Source organism: Pseudophryne corroboree, chromosome 6 (genome assembly GCF_028390025.1).
Source record: "Pseudophryne corroboree isolate aPseCor3 chromosome 6, aPseCor3.hap2, whole genome shotgun sequence".
Taxonomy (NCBI): Eukaryota; Metazoa; Chordata; class Amphibia; order Anura; family Myobatrachidae; genus Pseudophryne; species Pseudophryne corroboree.
Genome location: NC_086449.1, coordinates 736,761,677 through 736,784,417, shown reverse-complemented (window position 1 = coordinate 736,784,417; position 22,741 = coordinate 736,761,677). Strand labels below are relative to the sequence as shown.

The window sequence follows — 22,741 nt, the reverse complement described above, 5'->3', positions numbered from 1 at the left end:
TTTGAATGCTTTTTTACTAACTTAGGACCCATTCCCCAGGAATCACTAGTGTCGACACAGGAATCAGAGTCCGTGTCGGTATCAGTTTGTACTACTTGTGCAAATTTGTATGTGACCCAGAAAGGTCCCTGTGGATGAAAGGCAGAACTATTAAAAATCACATCTTCAACAGATTATTTTCATTTTCTGTATGAGATTCAGTCCAACCTCTTACTGATATGATTCACACCATCATGTAACCTTTCACCCAGTCAGGCTCTTGGTGTCATATTACACCTCTGTGTCCCTAACATATCTCCACAGAGTTCCCTGCCACAGACATGTCACACACGTGCAGAACCACACCACAGACACTTCGGGACTTATAGGGGGACAGACCCACAGTAAAATCTGTCAGGGGGACACAGATGGGATTTGCCAGTTCACAATCCAGCGCCAGTAACACAATGTCTGTGAACACAAAATGCCCCCTGACATTCAGCGCTTTTATAATGTTAATCACACAATTATATAGCACCAAGTTCACTGTGGCCCCCCCTGTTTTGCACCCGGATACTTGTTCAGTAGTGGAGGAGGACCAGCCTTGTCTCTGCAGCCTGAGGAGAGAGAGAGAGAAAATGGCGCTGAGCAGTGTGCTGGCTGACTGAGGAGGAAGCTCCACTCTTCAATGATGTGTTTCTCCTCAGCTTTTATGAGGTAATTTTTTATACTGGTGGGGGTAGGACTGTGCCTCAGCAACTTATGCCCCTTATTTATGCCAGTTTCCATAGGTTTCATGCTGCCCAGGGTGCCCCCCCCCGCGCCCTGCAGTGCCTGTGTATGTGTGGGCAACATGGCGCGCTGCGCTCCCGCCAGCCACGCTGTACCTTTAGCCATCACTTTCTTGATTGAAGATCTGTCTTCTAACACTCACCTGTCTTCTGACTTCTGGCTCTGTGAGGGGGGTGACGGCGTGCTGTGTTAGTGAGCATCTAGGCACGGCTAGCGTTCAGTTCCCTTCAGGAGCTAATGGTGTCCTGTCATCCAGAAGCAGAGCCATGAAAGTCTTTAGGAAGTTGGTTCCTACTTCTGCCCCCTCAGTCCCACGAAGCAGGGAGTCTGATGCCAGCAGATCTCCCTGAAAATAAAAAACCTAACATAAGTCTTTTCAAAGAAACTCAGCAGAGCTCCTCAGAGTGCATCCAGTTGACCTGGGCACATTTCTAAAACTGAGGTCTGGAGGAGGGGCATAGAGGGAGGAGCCAGTTCACACTTAATGAAAAGTCTTTAGAGTGCCCATGTCTCCTGCGGATCCCGTCTATACCCCATGGTCTTGATGTCGTCCCCAGCATCCTCTAGGACGTATGAGAAATGGCAGTTAGGAGCTGATTGGTTGATAGTTTATCTCTCTCTATGTTAACACTCTCCCAGGCTTGGTAAATCTGTCCCACTGAGAAACGTATTTATTTACTTATTAATCAGATACATTTGGCTTCATTCCAATTGACCCATACCCCGCTCCTTTAAGTCCACACCCCTTCCGAGTGCCTGTATTCAGGATTAACTGCACGAATTGGACTGTTGTCAGGAATGCAAACACCAGATTTATACAGTGACTTGTGCAGGGGATGTAGTTAATTGTCTACAAAGATGTTGGTGTGTGTAGAATGTCGACTTGTTCATATGACATAGGAAATGCCAACATTCTGCATGGACCAGTGACGGACAGTTAGGGGGGGTAATTCAGATCTGATCACTGGGCTGCGTTTTTTGCTGCCCTGCGATCAGATAGTCGCCACCTACAGGGGAGGGGAAATCGCTTCATTAGCAGAGCTGCACAAAAATCAGTTTGTGCAGTCTCTGTGCAGCCCAGGACTTACTCAGCCGCTGCGATTGAATCCTCCTGATCGGGGCCGGAGCTGACGTTAGACACCTTCCCTCAAAATGCCTGAGCTTGCTTGTGTTTTTCCGGACACTCCCGGAAAACGGTCAGTTGCCACCCACAAACGGTCTCTTCCTGTCAATCTCCTTGCGAACGCCGGTGCGACTGGATCCTTCGCACCATCACGTCGCAGGGCGCTGATTTCCGTAGCAGCCGTTCATCGCGCCAGCGCAGTGCGGCTCAGGCGCATGTGCAGTTCGGATCTGATCGCACACTGTGCGAATATGCACAGCAGCAATCAGATCTGAATTACCCCCAGTTAGGGTTAGGCTGCAGAAGGGGAGGTTAAGGTTAAACTGCAGAAGGGGAGGTTATGGTTAGGTTGCAGAATTGGAGGTTAGGGTTAGGCTGCGGGAAGGGAGGTTAGGGTTAGGCATTAGGGGGAGGGTTAGGCTGCAGAAGGGGAGGTTAAGCAGCAGTAGGAGAAGGGTTAGAGTTAGGCTGCAGAAGGGGAGGTTAGGGGGAGGTTAGGGTTATGCTGCAGTAGGGGGAGGGTTAGGGTTAACCTGCAGAAGGGGGGGTTAGGGTTAGGTAGTAGGGGGAGGATTAGGCTGCAGAAGGGGGGCTTATGGTTAGGGTGCAGTAAGGAAAGAGTTAGGGTTAGGCTGCAGAAGGGGGAGAGTTAGGGTTAGGCTGCAGAAGGGGGGGGTTAGGCTGCATAAGGGGGAGGTTAAGGTTAGAAGTATGGGAAGGGTTAGAGTTTAGGAAGGGGAGGTTAGGGTTAGGCAGTAGGGGGAGGTTTAGTGTTAGGATACAGAAGGGGTGGTTAGGTTTAGGCTGCAGTGGGGAAGGGTTAGGGTTAGGCTACAGAAGGTGGGGTTAGAATGCAGTAAGGGGAGGGTTAGGCTCGATAAGGGGGAGGTTAAGGTTAGCAGTAGGGGAAGGGTTAGGATTTAGGCATACCAATTGCCTGAAATCATTATTACCTGACTGCCGGACCTGGAAGACATCACTGGAGACATCGGAACTGCTGTACCAGGTAAATCACCAATGACCACCAGGGACATTTTATTTACATTCTAATCATGTCAATATTACATCAGTATTAACGTGATGTCAATCTGGTCACTGTGGACATTGAGAGCATGTCAACAAAATATACCACAAATGTTGAGCAAAATCTCAGGGTCAGCGAGATTGACCACAGGCCTGGGTACTGAGGGGACATAGCCAAACCCAAGGAAGTAGCTTTTTGGCACCTGGCGGCTGCACAGGTGGATGTCTCCCTTAGCAACCAACCCGGGTTGGGCCCCTCAAATGAGCCCGGGCCTGGGTAACTAGTATCCCCCCCCCCCCCACACACACACCTCTTGGTGCCCCTGACAGTACTAAAAAAAGACCAGTTAACCTATATATGCTGGACAGTAGGAGAGATTTATCAAACTTTCTAAAGATTACAAGTGGAGGTGTGGCTCATAGCAACCAATCAAATCTAGAGATCATTTATCTAGAACATTCTATAAAATGATAGCTAGAATCTGCTTGGTTGCTAATTTATGGACAACACATCCACTTGTTCTCGTTAGAAGTTTTGATAACTTCCCCCTTTATCTCTTAGGCAACAGTGGGAATTGTTGGGATATGGTGCACTCTGTACCGGTCTCCTTCTGTGTATTAGTCTATGGGTGCATCCCCTAGTGTTAGACCTCTAGTGCCAGGAGTCACTCGGAGGCAGAGTCATATGATGTAAGTTCCTGTTCCTCCATCTCAGAGAGAGTGTGAGGAGAGTGACACACAGAGAGACTGAGAGACAGAGTCCTGGTGTACAAGTGTGCAGAGCTGAGACTGGGAGCAGATCTCAGCTACAGAGACTCACAGCGTTTCCAGTGCATGCATCATCTTCTCTACAGTGGGAGTCAGACTGCATGGCTGTGCAGTCCTCCATGCTTCACCATCACAGACATCTCCTGATAAGTACCACTACCTAATGCTGTTACCTTGTGTGATATATGGGCACCTGATTACCTCTATCAGTGTTACATCTGAGTCACCTGTGTTCACTAAATAAACCTGCATTACTGTTTAAGTCACTAAGTCACTGCACCAGATATCCCAGAACACTCTGCCAACAGGAATTACCTCTCCATCTTTCTAATCTAGACAATTACCACCAGGAAGCTAAGTATCAATGAACAGTGGGTTAACCTGACAATGTATCATTGTTATTATTCTGCTAATTAATAACCATAACACCATGTGCAGTCTATAGATACAGCATCTCTGGTTGCGGCCCCTATTGAAAGAGTGCTAAGAATTTTTTTTCTGCCTTACCCATCACCTTTTCCCCCTGCCTTTTCTCCTTCCCCCATCACCACAGAGCTGCAACACCCCAACCTCCACCATATTTCATTAATATAAAATAAGTACATCTACTGTACCACAAATGAAAATTATCAATATTTTTTATGCTGTTAGTCAAATATCAGAAAGAAAAACCTATGTTAAAGCAGCAATCCCATGTAGGCGGTTTTCTTTCTATTCCACTTTGAGAGAAACCAGGGGGCTCATTTATCAACAAGTGATAAAACTCGTTGTGGTTGCTACAAATCGATGTGAATGGTGCTCCAGCCAATCAGCTCCTGTCATGTGTTTAGCTCCTAACTGGAATCCACCTTCATGTCTGAAAAATGACAGTTGGGAGCTGATTGGCTGGAGCACCAATTATCATACGCAACAAGTTTTATCATTCACAATTAGTTTTATCACTCGTTAATAAATGGGTCACCAAGTATGACTGCCAAACACAGGCACTGGTGCACATAGCTCTCAGCATGTCAAGTGTTGTCAGGAGGGGTTGGGTTCATGTGACCGGGGGTCGGGAGACCGCCAGTCACCTCACCGACGCTGGGATCCCAAGCTTTTAGATGCCCGGCGTGGGGGAGTGCAACAAAGCCCCCTTTGGGCTTGCTGCGCTCGCTACGCTGCGGGCTCGGTGGTGAGCTGCGCTTGCCACAAGTTCTATTCCCACGACCGCCGGTCACATAACTACAACCCGTCAGGGGAAATGGGGGAGAAAGTCACATCGCAGAGAGATCACAGAGGGTTGTTCTCAAGCCTTTATGTAGATCAAAATGTAAACTGTACTTCAATTATCAATGTCTTCATTTTACATGATATAAATTTCTGTTATTACACTGGCTTAATCCTGGCTTCAGGAAATTTGTTTTTAGACTGAGAGTGAGGAAACAGATGTTTTAAGAATAACATCTTCCCTTCTTGTTAGAGATGAGTATGACAAATGAGGTGTATTAGCATGTGAAGAGGAAGCGCGAGGAAGCGCAATAGGAGAGTGGAGGTGCCTGCAGCCAGGATCCGCTCTCTCTGTGTATCCTGCATACTGATCAGTGACAACACACTGAGATCATGCAGATTTTTACAGGTGAAGCTTCATCATTTGCATTGAAGGAGCAAACAGCAGATATGGCGACACATTTTCTGATTAGGTTAATCCACCTGTAGCACACAGAGGCTAACAGAGGATTTCTGAAGGTGGATTCCAAATATAAAAGATATACTAGAAGCCACCTAAACCGTATAAAAAAAAATAAGATTTTACTTACCGGTAAATCTATTTCTCGTAGTCCGTAGTGGATGCTGGGGACTCCGTAAGGACCATGGGAATAGACAGGCTCCGCAGGAGACATGGGCACTTTAAGAAAGAATTTAGATTCTGGTGTGCTCTGGCTCCTCCCTCTATGTCCCTCCTCCAGACCTCAGTTAGAGAAACTGTGCCCGGAAGAGCTGACAGTACAAGGAAAGGATTTTGGTAATCCAGGGCAAGATTCATACCAGCCACACCAATCACACCGTATAACTTGAGATAAACATACCCAGTCAACAGTATGAACAACAACAGAGCAACAGGACAACCCTGATGCAACCATAACATAACCCTTATTTAAGCAATAACTATATACAAGCATTGCAGAAGAAGTCCTAGTGGATGCTGGGGACTCCGTAAGGACCATGGGGATTATACCAAAGCTCCCAAACGGGCGGGAGAGTGCGGATGACTCTGCAGCACCGATTGAGCAAACACAAGGTCCTCCTCGGCCAGGGTATCAAACTTGTAGAACTTTGCAAAAGTGTTTGTGTTAGGCGCCGTGGTCCGCGATGTCCTCGCGGCCCGGCGCCTAGCAACTAGGGACGCCGAGCGTGCTAGCCGCCGAGTCCCTAGCAACGCTGGGACGCCGTGCGCGCTGAGCCGCCGGCTCCCTAGCAACGCTGGGTCGCCAGGCGCGCTGAGCCGCCTGGACCCTAGCAACGGGGACGCCACGGGCGGACCGCGCTCCCCGTTGCAGGGTCAATCAAGTTAACCACATACACTTGTCTTCTGGTCGTGCAGCAAGGCAGCTGCACAGCATTTATGCTAATCAGGCTCTGAACATCTGAATGGAGGACTCCCTGCTAAATACCTTCTCAGTGCTTCACACAGACGCCGGTAATAGCTTCCTGCATGCTGCTTAGGTTTGCTGAACGTCTGTTCCAGTCCTGCTGTGTCTGGTCATTCCTGTCCTCAGAGTTCCTGAATCTTGGAGTTGTCATCTCATCCCAAGTAGTCTTCTGGTCCTCAATTGCCCGCAATAGTCGCCAGAGGATCTCGTGTGGTTTTCGTGAGTTGCGGCTCTGCCGCGTGCTGCGGCCTAGCCCGCTTCATTTTGTATTCTGTTTCGGAGCATTTGCGGAGGTTTCCGCTTCCACAAGTCCTCTCCGGAACTCGGCGGTGCCGGGTAGGAGAGTGGACAAGTGGGTATTTTGGTTGTCCTTTTCCCTGGTGGTTTTCCGCACATATTCTAGTTTTAGGTTAGTCTGTAGCCCCTGGCTTTGTTGTTTAGTTAGAGGGCCCTTTGTTATCACCCTGTCTCGGATTTCTCTTTGTCTCCCATTAAGACCTGAGGGGGCATCGGAGTTGGGCAGACGTAATCCGCCCTTCAAACGCGGCTGCCATGGGCTCAAGCAACCATAGTCTCGCAAGAGATTTCTGACAGCACGGGCGAGACAACGGAGTTAGGGCGCCAGGGGCTATTCCCGTTCCCTTTCCCAGCATTACGTTCCAGTGCTCAGGTCCTTGCTATAAGATCTCCCCAGACCAGAGTGCTGGAATCATAACAGTTTGAACCTGACCAAGTAGCCGCTCGGCAAAGTTGTATTGCCGAGACCCCTCGGGCAGCCACCCAAGAAGAGCCCACCTTCCTAGTGGAATGGGCCTTAACTGATCTTGGCAGCGGCAATCCAGCCGCCGAATGAGCCTGCTGAATCGTGTTACAGATCCAGCGAGCAATAGTCTGCTTTGAAGCAGGAGCACCAAGCTTGTTGGAAGCATACAGGATAAACAAAGTCTCTGTTTTCCTGACCCTAGCCGTTCTGGCTACATAAACCTTCAAAGCCCTGACTACATCAAGCAACTCGGAATCCTCCAAGTCCGTAGTAGCCACAGGCACCACAATAGGTTGATTTATATGAAAGGATGAAACCACTTTCGGCAGAAATTGTGGACGGGTCCGCAATTCTGCTCTGTCCGCATGGAAAACCAGATAGGGGCTTTTATGTGACAAAGCCGCCAACTCTGACACACGCCTAGTCGAAGCCAAGGCTAATAGCATGACCACCTTCCACGTGAGATATTTCAACTCCACCGTTTTGAGTGGTTCAAACCAGTGTGATTTCAGGAAACTCAACACCACGTTAAGATCCCAAGGTGCCACTGGAGGCACAAAAAGGGGGCTGAATATGCAGCACTCCCTTTACAAACGTCTGAACTTCAGGTAGAGAAGTCAACTCCTTTTGAAAGAAAACGGATAGGGCCGAAATCTGGACCTTAATGGACCCCAATTTTAGGCCCAAATTCACTCCTGACCGTAGGAAGTGAAGGAAACGGCCCAGCTGGAATTCCTCCGTAGGGGCATTCCTGGCCTCACACCAAGCAACATATTTTCGCCATATACGGTGATAATGTTGAGCTGTCACGTCCTTCCTAGCCTTTATCAGCGTAGGAATGACCTCATCCGGAATGCCTTTCTCTGCTAGGATCCGGCGTTCAACCGCCATGCCGTCAAACGCAGCCGCGGTAAGTCTTGGAACAGACAGGGCCCCTGTTGCAACAAGTCCTGTCTTAGAGGAAGAGGCCACGGCCCTTCGTGACCAATCTGGAAGAATGAGTATCGTTCTCACTCCTCTTTTTCTTATTATTCTCAGCACCTTGGGTATGAGAGGAAGAGGAGGAAATACATAGACCGACTGGAACACCAACGGTGTCACCAGGGCGTCTACAGCTATCGCCTGAGGGTCTCTTGACCTGGCGCAATACCTCTGTAGTTTTTTGTTGAGGCGTGATGCCCTCATCTGTGCGAAGACTTCCTGATGAAGTCCCCACTCTCCCGGATGGAGGTCGTGTCTGCTGAGGAAGTCTGCTTCCCAGTTGTCCACTCCCGGTATGAACACTGCTGTGCGCTTACGTGATTTTCCGCCCAGCGAAGAATTCTGGTGGCTTCAGCCATCACTACCCTGCTCCATGTGCCGCCTTGTCGGTTTACATGAGCCACTGCGGTGATGGTGTCTGACTGAATCAGAACCGGTTGGTCGCGAAGCAGGGTCTCCGCTTGACGTAGGGCGTTGTATACGGCCCTTAGTTCCAGGATGTTGATGTGAAGGCAAGTCTCCTGACTTGACCACAGACCTTGGAAATTTCTTCCCTGTGTGACTGCTCCCCACCCTCGGAGGCTTGCATCCGTGGTCACCAGGACCCAGTCCTGAATGCCGAATCTGCGGCCCTCGAGAAGGTGAGCATTCTGCAGCCACCACAGGAGAGACACCCTGGCCCTGGGGGATAGGGTGATTAACCGATGCATCTGAAGATGTGATCCGGACCAGTATGTCCCATTGAAAGGTCCTCGCATGGAACCTGCCGAAGGGAATGGCCTCGTATGATGCCACCATCCTTCCCAGGACTCGAGTGCAGTGATGCACTGACACCTGTTTTGGTTTTAATAGGTTCCTGACTAGTGTCATGAGCTCCTGAGCTCTCTCTATCGGGAGATAAACCCTTTTCTGGTCTGTGTCTAGAATCATGCCTAGGAAAGGTAGACGAGCCGTAGGAACCAACTGCGACTTTGGGAATATTTAGAATCCAGCCGTGTTGCCGTTACACTTCCAGAGAAAGTGCTACGCTGATCAGCAACTGCTCTCTTGATCCCGCTTTTATGAGGAGATCGTCCAATTTTGGGATATTTGCGACCCCTTGCTTCCGCAGGAGCACCATCATTTCCGCCATTACCTTGGTAAATATTCTCGGTGCCGTGGAGAGACCAAACGGCAACGTCTGAAATTGGTAATGACAATCCTGTACCACAAATCTGAGGTACGCCTGATGAGGTGGATAAATGGGGACATGAAGGTATGCATCCTTTATGTCCAGAGACACCATAAAATCCACCCCTTCCAGGCTTGCGACGACCGCTCTCAGCGATTCCATCTTGAACTTGAACCTTTTCAAGTATATGTTCAGGGATTTTAAATTCAATATGGATCTGACCGAACCGTCCGGTTTCGGGACTACAACATGGTCGAATAATAACCCCCTCCTTGTTGAAGGAGGGGAATCTTGACCACCACCTGTGGAAGATACAATTTGTGAATTGCAGTTAACACTATTTCCCTCTCGTGGGGGGAAGCCGGCAGGGCCGTCGGTGAGGGGGCATCTCCTCGAAGTCCAGCTTGTATCCCTGAGACACAATATCTATTGCCCAGGGATCCAACAGGGAGTGAACCCACTTGTGGCTGAAATTTCGAAGACGTGCCCCCACCGGGCCTAGCTCCGCCTGTGGAGCCCCAGCGACATGCAATGGATTTTGTAGAGGCCGGGGAGGACTTCTGTTCCTGGGAACTAGCTGTGTTGTGCAGCTTCTTTCCTCTGCCCCTGCCTCTGGCAAGAAAGGACGCACCTCGGACTTTCTTGGTTCTTTGTGATCGAAAGGACTGCATTTGATAATGTCGTGCTTTCCTAGGCTGTGCTGGAATATAAGGCAAAATATCAGAATTACCAGCTATAGCTGTGGAGACCAGGTCCGAGATCCCTTCTCCACACAATCCTCAGCCTTGTAAGGTAAATCTTCCATATGCCTCTTAAGTCGGCATCACCTGTCCATTGCATGTTCCACAGGACACGTCAAGCAGAAATCGACATAGCGTTGACTCTAGAACCCAGTAGACTAATGTCTCTTTGGGCATGTTTTATATATATCTAAGACAGCATCTTTTATATATATATATATATATATATATATATACACTAGGGGCTTCATCGCGCCCTACGGGCGCTCTTCACACCGTCGGAAGGGGCTACGCCCCCTTAACCCCTGCACGCCTTTCTGGGGTTCAATATATGTATTATATGGAGTATTACCTGCATTCCTAGTTTTGTTAGTGTTTAAATATTGCACAATGAAAGGGCGTTCGATGGTGAAGGTGGCGTAGTCCCTTGCAACGGGGAGGGGTTTGGGGAGTGGGGACCGCGGATGGGGGAGGGGGTATAAAGGCGCTGTGGGTGGGGTAGGAGCGGGGGTGTCGCAGGTGCGGGAAGGCAGGTGCGGGGCTGTTGTGGATGGAGGAGGGGTTCCGAAGGCGCTGCAGATGGGGAAGGGGTGGGTGCGGGTGTGCAGTGGATGGGGGAGGTGTCCAGGGGGCGCGGTGGGTGGGGGAGGGGTGGGTGCGGGGGTGCCGTGGGTGGGGGAGTGGCGGGTGCGGGGCTGTTGCAAATGGTGGAGGCGATGCGGATGGGGAAGGGCCTGCTGCGTGGGTGGGGTAGGGGATCCAAAGGTGCAGCGGGCGGGGGAGAGCCAGATGTGGGGTGTGGCGGATGAGGGAGGGGGCCGGAGGTGCTGCAGGTGGTGGAGGGGCGGGTGGCGTAGGGGGTCTGGAGGTGCCGCGGGTGGGGGAGGGGTGGGTGCAGGGGGAGGGGGCCGGGGGGCGTTGTGTGTGGGGGAGGGGCAGATGTTGGGCTGGATGGGGGAGGGGTTCCAGAGGTACTGCGGGTGGGGAAGGGTGTGGCGGGTGGGTAGGAGGTGTGGAGGCGTTGCGGGTGGGGGAGGGGGGGTGCAGTGAATGGGGTTAGGGGTCCGGAGGAGGGAGGGTCCGTGTGTGTGGAGGTGTGGGGTCCGTAGGTGCAGTGGGTGGGGGTGCCACGGGTGGTGGAGGGACAGGTGCGCGGATTTGCGGCGGATGGGGTCTGGAGGTGGTGGAGGGGTGTGTGCGCGGGTGGGATAGGGGGTGGGTGCGGGGGTGCAGCGGATGGTGGAGGTGGTCCGGGAGTGTGGGAGAGGTGAGGTGCTGTGGGTGGGGGAGAGGCGGGTGAGGGGCTGTATCGGATGGGGGAGGGGTCCTGGAGGCGCTGCAGGTGGGGAAGGGTGCAGGTGTTGCGGGTGAGGTAGGGGGCCTGGAGGCGCTGCGGGTGCGGTGGATGGGGAGGGGCTGCAGGTGGTGGAGGAGCGGGTGGTGTAGGGGGTCCGGAGGTGCAGTGGGTGGTGGAGGGGTGGGTGCTGAGGATGAGGTAGTGGGTCCGAAGGTGTTGCGGTTGCTAGAGGGGTGGGGCTGTAGGGGATGGGTCCGTGGGTGCAGCGGATGGGGGAGGGGTGGGTGCGGGTTTTCAGCGGATGAGGGAGGGGGTCAGGGGATGCGGGAGGGGTGGAGGTGCAGCGGGAGAGGGGCTGTTGCGGATGGGGGAGGGGTTCCGGAGGCGCTGCTGGTGGAGAAGGGTGCGGGTGTTGCGGGTGAGGTAGGGGGCCTGGAGGCGGTGCGGGTGGGGGAGGGAGGGGGGCGAGGGTGCGGTGGATCGGGAGGGGCTGTAGGTGGTGGAGGAGCAGGTGGTGTAGGGGGTCCGCAGGTGGAGTGGGTGGTGGTGGGGTGGGTGCTGCGGGTGGGGTAGTGGGTCCGAAGGTGTTACGGTTGCTGGAGGGGTGGGGGTGCAGGGGATGGGTCCGGGGGTGCAGCGGATGGGGGAGGGGCTGCTGCAGATGGGGGAGGGGTTTGGGAGGCACTGCGGGTGGGGTAGGGGTCCGAAGGCGCAGTGGGTGGGGGTGCCACGGGTGGTGGAGGGGCAGGTGCGGGGGTTTGCGGGGGATGGGTACAGGGGCGCTGCAGGTGGTGGAGGGGCGGGTGTCGCTGTAGGTTTTACGGCAGATATAAGTGCACATATTCTCTGTGGTAGTTAGTGAGGGTTGCTGATGGTGTAAGAGGGGTGAGGGCCAGTACACAGACAGGCAGTTAGAGAGCAGGATGAGGGTGACAGGGCATAGTGATGGGGAGTACTTAGCAGATATAGGGGTGGGGTACAGGTGTGATGTCAGTGTGTGTACCTTTGCTCTCATGTGTGACATAAGGATGTGCGGGTCGTGGTGGCCACTAACCTCCTGGCTGCTGCTGTGAGATGGTGACTGCAGAGGGAGGGAGCTCCGACCCAGCAGCAATGGGTCGTGGTCAGCATTCCTTCCTGGCACCGTTCCACCGCACACTGTCCGCCCCGTCTGACGGGCGTCATTCTTCCATCCTGCCTGGCAGCGTCAGCTGCTGTGATCGCGGAGCATGGGTAAGCGTCCGGAGCCCTGTGGGCGGGCAGGCATGGTGTTTCCCCGGAGAGGTGCGGCGCGCGGCCTTAGGCTGCAGACGGAGGGAGCTCCGGGCCAGCAGCAATGTTAATCAGTGCGGGTCCCGTCCTTGCACTGTTCTGCTGCACATGCTCCGCACCGCTTGCCGCTGAGCATGGCAGTCCTTGTCTGTATGCTGCCGATGCTGATATAGCGGTGCCTGAGCTAGCGCCCTCTCCCTGGGGTGTGGATGTCAGGCGGCAGGTATGGTGTGTAGGCGGGAGAGGAGCTGCGGGCGGCGACTCGCTGCCTGCAAGTACCCTCCACATCAGCGCTATTCCCCTCCCTGCAGGTGTCAGTGGCAGCTACTGTTGGCCATCCTCACCTCCCTAGGCCTATACTGTAAGGTAGGGTCTTGTACCTGACTGCTGCTGGCACTGGGTATGGGGTAGCTCCCTGCAGCAGATGCAGTTGACTCCGCCCAGCTCTGTGACTCCGCCCAGCGTTACGGCCAGGCACAGAATCACAGATCTGGGCTATTATATAGGAGATACTAGGGTCTCAATCTCTGCTGATAAGGTATCTGTCCACGCTGCTACAGCGCTATAAACCCATGCCGACACAATCGCCGGTCTGAGTAGTGTACCAGAAAGTGTGTAAATGGACTTCAAAGTACTTTTACTGCATGCTATCTGCAGGATCCCTGAGGATAGCTGTTAAGTCAGCGCTACCTTTTGGGCAAACGTGACACCCTAGGGGAAGATTCCCATCGTATCCTGGCCCTAATAGGGAAAGGATACTCCCTGAGAATTCTTTGTGGGAAACTGCAGTCTCTTGTCTGGAGATTCCCACTCTTTTTCTTCATGAGAGGAGGGAAATTTACCTCAGCTTTCTTCCCCTTAAACATGTGTACCCTTGTGTCAGGGACAGATGAGTCATCAGTGATATGCAAAACATTTTTTTATTACAATAATCATATATTGAATACTTTCCTGCCATTTTGGCTGTAACTTTCCATCCTGGCCAATGGGTAGATACACCCCTGAGTATATATAAATCATGCACCAATGCAGTCTACAAACTACACTGTAAAATAAACAGATTGAATGAAGGCTCAATATACTCTGAAGGATGTAAGTGGTGTACAGTATCTGATTAACTAATTTTTTTAAACTTTTCGCTTAATACTTTTTCAGCATCATCTGGGCAGTACTCATTGGCCACAGAGGTGTAATAAGGCTCCAGAGTGCACTGTGCCGGCATGCCCCTTAAGCGCATAACATCCTGATGTCACGCATAGGGGAAGTTCAACACTTCCTGGGGCATCCGGAGGACACTCTGAGTGGCTGCACAGACTGCAGGGTTCCTGCCTGTAAGATCCAAAGGACACTCCAGCCGACACTGCAGTAGAGATGTGTCTGACGGGTGCCATTCCAGGAACTCTGCTAGCCAGAAGCAATGGCTATGGGGCAGCAGAGATGCCACCCCCAGAGCAATGGCACAGCTCACACATGCCTAGTTATGCTTTGCCAGGGGCATTCCAGACAACTACTAATTCACCAGTCAGTAACATTGTAAGATACTTTATCTGAGGTAAAATACACTGGGCAACATATACAGTATACTGTATATGATAAATATAGTACTCAAGCAACGGTGGGGCTAAAGCTAGTTGAACTTACACCTGTTTGCAGAGCATATCGTGAGTGTTTTTGCACCTGCACATGCTCCAGAGCCGTGCCAAGTGTGAGTGGTGCAGGCATATGTATTTCAGTCGCGTCTACACTTGTGACTAAATAGGCAAAACTGGGCCGCAACGGCGCAATCTCAGATAGGCAAAGTTCTGTGAGGAGGCGTTTACTTACCCGTGGGACATGCAGACCTGGATGTCAGCATAAACATGTCTGTTTCCAGGCAAATCATTTGCAACAAATACAAGGCTGGTGCCCACGCAGGGGGGTGTTTTAGGTGGGACATGACCCCACTCAAAGCCATGGCATTGTATAGCAGGATGGAGTCGTGATGACATGATTGAATGCAAAATGCGTCACCTAACCCCCGGACAGCCCATTGCGCTCTGGAAGTGGAAAGCATGTGGCAGGCAGGCCCACTCTCTTGGGAGTATAGAGAAGAACAGACCAAAATATGAGACTCTCCCAGCCATTAAGAGAAAGTTACTAAGTGTGAACAGAATGATAAATGTGTCGGTACATCCACTTTTAGCTCACCAGGGGGCCACAGATTGTCGTCAACATACAGTACTGTAAGGGGTGGTATTTGATATCCCGGCTATTGGGATCCTGGCGCTCAGTATTTCTGGCGTCGGAATCCCGACACACGGCATACCGACAACTATTCTCCCTCTTGCGGGATCCAAGACCCCCCTGAAGGGAGACTAAATAGCTTGGCAAGCGCAGCGAGCCCGCAAGGGGCTCTTTTGCGCTCGCCACCCTACCGGTATACCGGTGTTCAGGATCCCGGCGACAGTATGCTGGGCACCGGGATGCCGACCACCGGCATAACATACTACACCCTACTGTAAGTAATGTTCTTTGAGGTGTTACAAATACAGTATTCCCATATAGAGTTCCTGTCACCCATCCATAATGAAGGCAGACTTTCTGTGGACTTTGTATTAAATTACCAGGAACCAGTGACACCACTGAGGCTTGTAATGAGACCTAGCCAGTATTTGCGTGGCACTGATTCCTTGTGACTCCATAGAATACATTCTTCTCATACATGTGATAGGTACTTTTTAAAAGGAAATTTTTATTTTTACATATCATATAATATTAAAGTAAACCTTCCAGGGCTGAAGTGGGGGTCACGTTATGTCGGCCACCCCAAGCCTGTGACAACATGATATCACACCTAGGGGGTTGGTCGTTGGCACTGGCAAGTAGAGTGCACGCCGGCTGTGCCATCCCGAGGACGCTTGGCTATGCAGTGGCAGCACTGGGTGTAGTTTACAACTAGTTACAACCCTGCTCTGAACTCATCACACAGTTACAACTCTCTATGAAGAAAGACTTTGCCAGCCCATTTAACTTCATACTGTAAATGGTTGTGATAATAACTTACTCGAGTCAAAGTGTTGGTAACCCTGGCCTAAGTACACTGCAAGGGTGGGGCTATAAATGTGTTCCGCAAAATATTTGTCTCATTACACATTTAATCTTACGCTAAATTAATTAATTGTAATTACTTGTCTCAGTATTATTACTAAACTACTGCAAATTATCATTCTGCTAAATGGTAAAGTAAAAGTGGGACTCTGAGACTGAATCAACGGAATCTCATATCTCTATGTAACAGCTTTCCAGCAGAGTATAATTCTGTGACATTTCCTCATATCTAGGTAACAAAGAGCTGCAATTACCATTTATTGTTGACCAAAATCTTGTATTTGGTACTTGAGGACCATTACTATTTTGACAGAGTACTATTTCCATTAGCGGCGTGTTTATTAATCAGAAGTGACCATTTACATCTAAGTGTAGGCACGGTGTAGATTGTGAATGTGGTTTAAAATGTCCCGATTTTAAAATACAGAATGTTTGGAGTTAGGTTTCATATAATAAGGTTGTATAATACACTTGCCTACTGTCCCAGAAGGTCCGGGAGAATTTTGGAGAGATCAGAGAGTGGACCAGCCTCCTGAATCATTTTCTCACTGATCTGGGCTGATCGGAGGCTTCATGACACAATTTCCAGTGAATCACTTTATTGCAGTCCCGTCCCCTGCTGCATAATGCCACAAACTGCATCACTGTACAGCAGAGGTGGGACTGCAACAACAAGATTTGCTACAGTACATCCTGCCTTCCGCACCTCCCACATTGACGTCACCCTCCTGGATCTCCCAACATCCAAAAAGTATGATTTATTTCAGATGAGAACAAAATGGCAGCTACTTGTCCAATACAAAGAAAACTTATCTCACATCTGCATAATCACAAAACAGTCAAATCGCTTACAATGTTGTTAGCATTTGGTTTCATAGATATAGTTCCATACAGTTCTTCCCCTCTCCGTACTGTTAGGTAATCCTCAAGATAGAAGACTGTTTGCTTCCAATGTGTATAAGGAGCGTCTGGGGCTGTGAAATAGAGCACACAACACAATCAGATTACCACAACAGAAAAATAAAAAATATACTTGTTTCAGCATTCAAAGTGTAGCTGTCACCTGCAGCATTTTTCATAAACTCAACCAATGCAGTCTAACATTTCCTTAACAACAATTCAGTTTCCACCCTGAGGCATGGGGTACTCTGTGCCTCATACCTTAGTGATGGTATTAGTCATTGACTGTTGCCGCTGTTAAAATAGGATTTTGATAACCTACCGGTAAATCCTTTTCTCCTAGTCCGTAGAGGATGCTGGGGACGACATCGAGACCATGTGGTATAGATGGGATCCACAGGAGACATGGGCACTCTAAAGACTTTTCATTGGGTGTGAACTGGCTCCTCCCTCTATGCCCCTCCTCCAGACCTCAGTTGTAGGAACTGTGACAAGGGAGACTGACATTTCGAGGAAAGGAATTACTTAACTAGTGGTGAGATATCTACCAACTCACACCCTCAACCATGCCGCACACATGGCATTCAACATAACACACGCCAACAGGCATGAACTAATTGCAGCAACATGCTGAAACCAAGATAACACAACTTGTGTAACTGTAATAACTAAACTGCAGATAAAGTACGCACTGGGACGGGCGCCCAGCATCCTCTATGGACTAGGAGAAAAGGATTTACCGGTAGGTTATCAAAATCCTATTTTCTCATACGTCCTAGAGGGACATCAAGACCATGGGGTCTATACCAAAGCTCCAGTACGGGCGGGAGAGTGCGGATGTCCCTGCAGCCCCGATTGACCAAACTTTAGGTCCTCATCGGCCAAGGTGTCAAACTTGTAGAACTTAGCAAATGTGTTTGACCCTGACCAAGTAGCTGCTCGGCAAAGTTGTAATGCCGAGACTCCCTGGGCAGCCACCCATCTTCCTAGTGGAGTGGGCCTTTACCGACGTCGGTAACGGCAATCCAGCCGTAGTATGAGCTTGCTGAATCGTATTTCTAATCCAACGTGCAATAGTCTGCTTGGAAGCAGGACAGCCAATCTTGTTGTGATCATACAGGACCATCAGAGCCTCTGTTTTCCGTATACGAGCTGTTCTAGCAACATATATTTTCAAAGCTCTAACCACATCTAGAGACTTTGAATCAGTGAATGTGTCAATAACTACTGGCACCACAATAGGTTGGTTTATGTGAAAAGCAGAAACCACCTTAGGAAGAAAATGTTGTCAAGTTTGCAACTCTGCCCTATCTTCATGGATGATCAGGTAAGGGCTCTTGTGAGACAAGGCCCCCAATTCAGACACCCGCCTTGCGGATGCCAATGCCAAAAGCATCACCACTTTCCAAGTGAGAAACTTCAACTTTATCTTTTGTAGAGGCTCAACCAATCCGATTGAAGGAACTGCAATACCACGTTAAGGTCCCATGGTGCCACTGGAGGCACGAATGGAGGCTGGATGTGCAGAACCCCTTTCACGAAGGTCTGAACCTCTGGAAGAGAGGCCAATTGTTTTTGGAAGAACAGTGACAAGGCCGAAATCTGGACCTTGATTGATCCCAATCGTAGGCCCGCCTCCACACCATCCTGCAAAAAATGGAGAAAACGTCCTAAGTGAAACTCTTCCGAAGGAGCCTTCTTGGATTCACACCAAGACACACATTTTTTCCAAATACGGTGGTAATGTTTTGACGTTACTCCCTTTCTGGCCTGAATAAGGGTGGGGATGACCTCCTTAGGAATACCCTTCCTGGCTAGGATACGGCGCTCAACAGCCATGCCGTCAAACGTAGCCGCGGTAAGTCTTGGTACACACACGGCCCCTGCTACAGCAGGTCCTCCCGAGGAGGAAGAGGCCAAGGATCTCCTATGAGTAACTGCTGAAGATCTGGGTACCAAGCCCTTCTTGGCCAGTCTGGGGCAATGAAGATTGCTCGAACCCTTGTCTTTATTATGATCCTGAGTACTTTTTTGGATCAGCGGAAGTGGAGGGAAAACATACACTAACGGAAACACCCACTGGGTCACCAGTGCATCCACTGCTACTGCTTGAGGGTCTCTCGACCTGGAACAGTATCTCTGAAGCTTCTTGTTGAGACGAGACGCCATCATGTCTATTTGACGAAAATCCCCAAAGACTTGTCACCTCTGCGAAGACTTCTTGGTGGAGGCCCCACTCTCCTGGATGGAGATCGTGTCTGCTGAGGAAGTCTGCTTCCCAGTTGTCTACTCCCGAAATGAATATTGCCGACAGAGCTTGTAGATGTTTTTCTGCCCAGCGGAGGATTTTTGTCGCCTCTGCCATTGCCGCTCTGCTTTTCGTTCCGCCCTGCCTGTTTATGTATGCAACTGCTGTTACATTGTCCGCCTGGATCTGCACGGGACGGTCTTGAAGAAGATGTACCGCTTGTTGAAGGCCGTTGTAAATGGCTCTTAGCTCCAGAACGTTTATGTGAAGGCAGGCTTCCTGTTGTGACCAACGTCCCTGGAAGTTTTATCCCTGAGAGACTGCTCCCCAGCCTCGGAGACTTGCATCAGTGGTTACTAAGATCCAGTCCTGAATCCTGAACCTGCGTCCCTCTAGCAGGTGAGAGCTGTACAACCACCACAGGAGCGAAATCCTGTTTTTTGACGACAGGATTATCTTTCTGTGCAAGTGTAGGTGTGACCCCGACCATTTGTCCAACAGGTCCCACTGGAATACTCTGGCATGGAAGCTGCCAAACTGTATGGCCTCGTAGGCCGCCATCATCTTCCCCAACAACCGAATGCACTGATGGATCGACAGACTTGATGGTTTCAATATCTATTTTACCATTTTCTGGATTTCCAGAGCCTTTTCCAGCGGAAGAAATACTCTCTGAACTTCTGTGTCCAGAATCATCCCGAGGAAAGACAACCTTGTCGTCGGTTCCAACTGTGACTTTGGGTAATTTATGATCCACATGTGTTGTTGGAGTATTGACAGGGAGAGGGATATGTTTTATAATAACTGCTCCCTGGATCTCGCCTTTATCAGGAGGTCGTCCAGATAAGGGATTATATTGCCTCCTTTCTGACGAAGGAAGACCATCATCTCCGCCATCACCTTGGTGAATACCCTCGGCGCCGTGGAGAGACCGAAAGGTAACGTCTGGAATTGGTAATGGCAATCCTGAATCGCGAATCTCAGATAAGCCTGGTGAGGAGGATAAATGGGAACATGCAGGTAAGCATCCTTTATGTCCACCGACACCAAGTAGTCCCCCTCCTCCAGACTGGCAATCACCATCTTGAACTTGAACCTTTTCAGGAAGAAATTCAGATCTTTTAGATTTAAGATCGGTCTGACCAAGCCGTCTGGCTTCGGAACAAAAAAGAGGCTTGAATAAAAACCCCGCCCTTGTTGTGACAACGGTACCAGGATTATGACCTGGTCTTGACATAATTTTTGGATTGCCGCTGTTACTGCTTCTCTCTCTGGAAAAGAAGCTGGCGAGGTCGATTTGAAAAATCGGCATGGGGGAACGTCTTGAAACTCTAGTTTGTATCCCTGGGATACTATTTGCAACACCCAGGGGTCCAGGCCAGATAGAATCAAATCCTGGCTGAAGAGTTTGAGACGTGCCCCCATCCTTACATAAATAAGCTTTCTCCTGAGATACAGGAGTGCTTTCTGTAACCTCCAACACGTCCCTTATAGCCACAATCATATATTGTATACTTTTTGCCAATTTATGATCTATCTCTCTGGATTCACTATCGTCGACACAAGAAACAGAATCCGTGTCGGTATCAGTGTTTACAACATTTGCAAATGGTCTCTTATGTGACCCAGAGGGGCCGCCTGCATAAGGAATAACAGCATCCTGAAAAAACACATCTTCCACAGATTTTCTCCAGCATGCAGCCTTAGATTCAGATTTATCAATCTACGGTTAATCAGATGCATACTGTCACGTAGCTCTTTCACCCATGCAGGCTTTTGGTGTGCCGGTAACGCCACCACATTACAACTCTGTGTCCCTAAAATGGCTTCCTCCAGGGAGGAACTCCCTGCCTCAGACATGCCTCACACTTGTACAGCACTCACAGACACACTGGGACTTATTTGGGGACAGACCCACAGTAAAATCTGTCAGAGGGACACAGTATAGGAGCAGCCAGCTCACAACCCCAGCGCCTGTATTTAATGTCTGTGAACACAGAATGCCCATTGACATGCAGCGCTCTTTACACAGTAAAACACATTTGTAAAGCACACAAATCGCTTTGTGCCCCCCTTATTTACACCCTGAACACTTGTAGTCAGAAGTGGAGGAGGACCAGCTATACCTCTGCAGCCTGAGTAGAGAGAGAGAAAATGGTGCTGAGCAGTGTGCTGGCTGCCTGAGGAAGAAGCTCCACCCTTTTTACCTCAGAGACTGTTTGTAATATTTATACTGGCGGGGGTAGGGCTGTGCCTGGGCATCTTATGCCCCCTATTAGCCAGTTTATAGAGGTATTTTGCTGCCCAGGCCCCCCCCCCCCCCACACCCTGCAGTGCCTGTGTGTGTGGGCAGCAATGGTGCGAGGCACTCCCGTCAGCCGCGTCGTACCTCAGCCGTCACTTACTTGATTGAAGTTCAATCTTCTCATACTCACCTGTCTTCTGACTTCTGTCTCTGTGAGGGGGGTGACGGCGTGCTGTGGGAGTGAGCATCTAGACACGGCTAGCGTTCAGTTCCCTTCAGGAGCTAATGGTGACCTGTCAGCCAGAAGCAGAGCCATGAAACTCTGAGGAAGTTGGTTCTGCTTTTGCCCCCTCAGTCCCACGAAGCAGGGAGTCTGATGCCAGCAGATCTCCCTGAAAATAAAAAACCTAAGTCTTTTCAAAGAAACTCAGTAGAGCTCCTCAGAGTGCATCCAGTCGACCTGGGCACATTTCTAAAACTGAGGTCTGGAGGAGGGGCATAGAGGGAGGAGCCAGTTCACACCCAATGAAAAGTCTTTAGAGTGCCCATGTCTCCTGCGGATCCCGTCTATACCCCATGGTCTTGATGTCATCCCCAGCATCCTCTAGGACGTATGAGAAAAATGGATATCTGCAATGTGTGCAACTGAGGAACACACTGTTAACAGGAATTGTCATCACATTGAAATATGATTTGGTCCTTGTTCGTTTTTAAATATTGATTACAAAACAGTCACCTAAATTATATTTCAAGCAAACATTGCATGTGGTACCAGGGCTGGATTAAGGTCTGTGTTGGGGCCCCATGGCAACTAACTTGTGGGGCCCCAGGGCAACTAACTAACTACCAATAAAATGATCAAGATGATATACTAAAAAGTATAATGTGTGTAAAGAGTAAATATTCCCAGCATCACAAACATGTTAAACACACTGCAGTTCACATTATGCCACACAGAAAACCCAGTGCACATAAGTCACACTGCCCCCCAAGCTGGTGATGTTGTATGTGTGTGGAGGGGGGGGGGGGGGGGGGCAGGTTGACCGCCCTAGCTGCCCTGTTGTTAATTCAGCTCTGTGTGGTACCTGCAAGGACTACCTTCTGTGTACATGTCTACAATCTGATAGTTGCAACCATACCTCCCAACATGACCCTCTCCAGGAGGGACACAATGCTCTGCTTCTGGACTTTTCTCTTAATTTAAGATTGCTGGCACCTGTTTTGAACTGGTTAATGGACAAGTAAGGTGTTTCAGCACAGGTGATGGCAATCATAAATTAAGAGGGAAGTCCAGGAGCAGATCATTCTGTCCCTCCTGGTGAGGGTCATGTTGGAAGGTATGGTTGCAACCCTATAAAATCTGGCATCTTTCTCTGATGATGTCACAACCTGGCTTCCCCAGCCTGATCTCCAAACTCCCTGACTTGCCAATGTACCGAGATAGAGTAACCTGGTCTCATACTGCTGGCGCGCAGGAGGGCTCCAGTCACTCTAGGGTCTTCCCCAGAGCTGGCCCCAGGAATAGGCACTATAGGCAAATAACAATTATTACACAAAGAAGCGGCCGAGTGACTTCACACGTGACCGCTGTGCCCCGAAAAATGGCCACTCTGTGGCTGCCTTTAGCAGCCAGGCTGCGGAGGAAGGGAGGCATCCATAATTCAGTGATGCGGTCTCAATTAAATTGAGATTGCATTGCTGCTGGGCATTTGCATGCCGGGC

General features: G+C 50.2%; 1 protein-coding gene across 5 annotated transcripts in view; it reads right to left on the bottom strand.

Annotated features, from left to right (window-relative positions):
* The window catches only part of PRMT8 (protein arginine methyltransferase 8), a 578,520-nt gene that overhangs the window by 14,008 nt on the left and 541,771 nt on the right, over positions 1 to 22,741 (bottom strand). For all 5 annotated transcript variants that reach the window (XM_063930568.1, XM_063930570.1, XM_063930571.1 and 2 more), the window contains one exon: positions 16,479 to 16,600. In XM_063930568.1, coding sequence (XP_063786638.1) covers positions 16,479 to 16,600 — 122 coding nt within the window. The remainder of the gene's footprint in view (positions 1 to 16,478; positions 16,601 to 22,741) is intronic.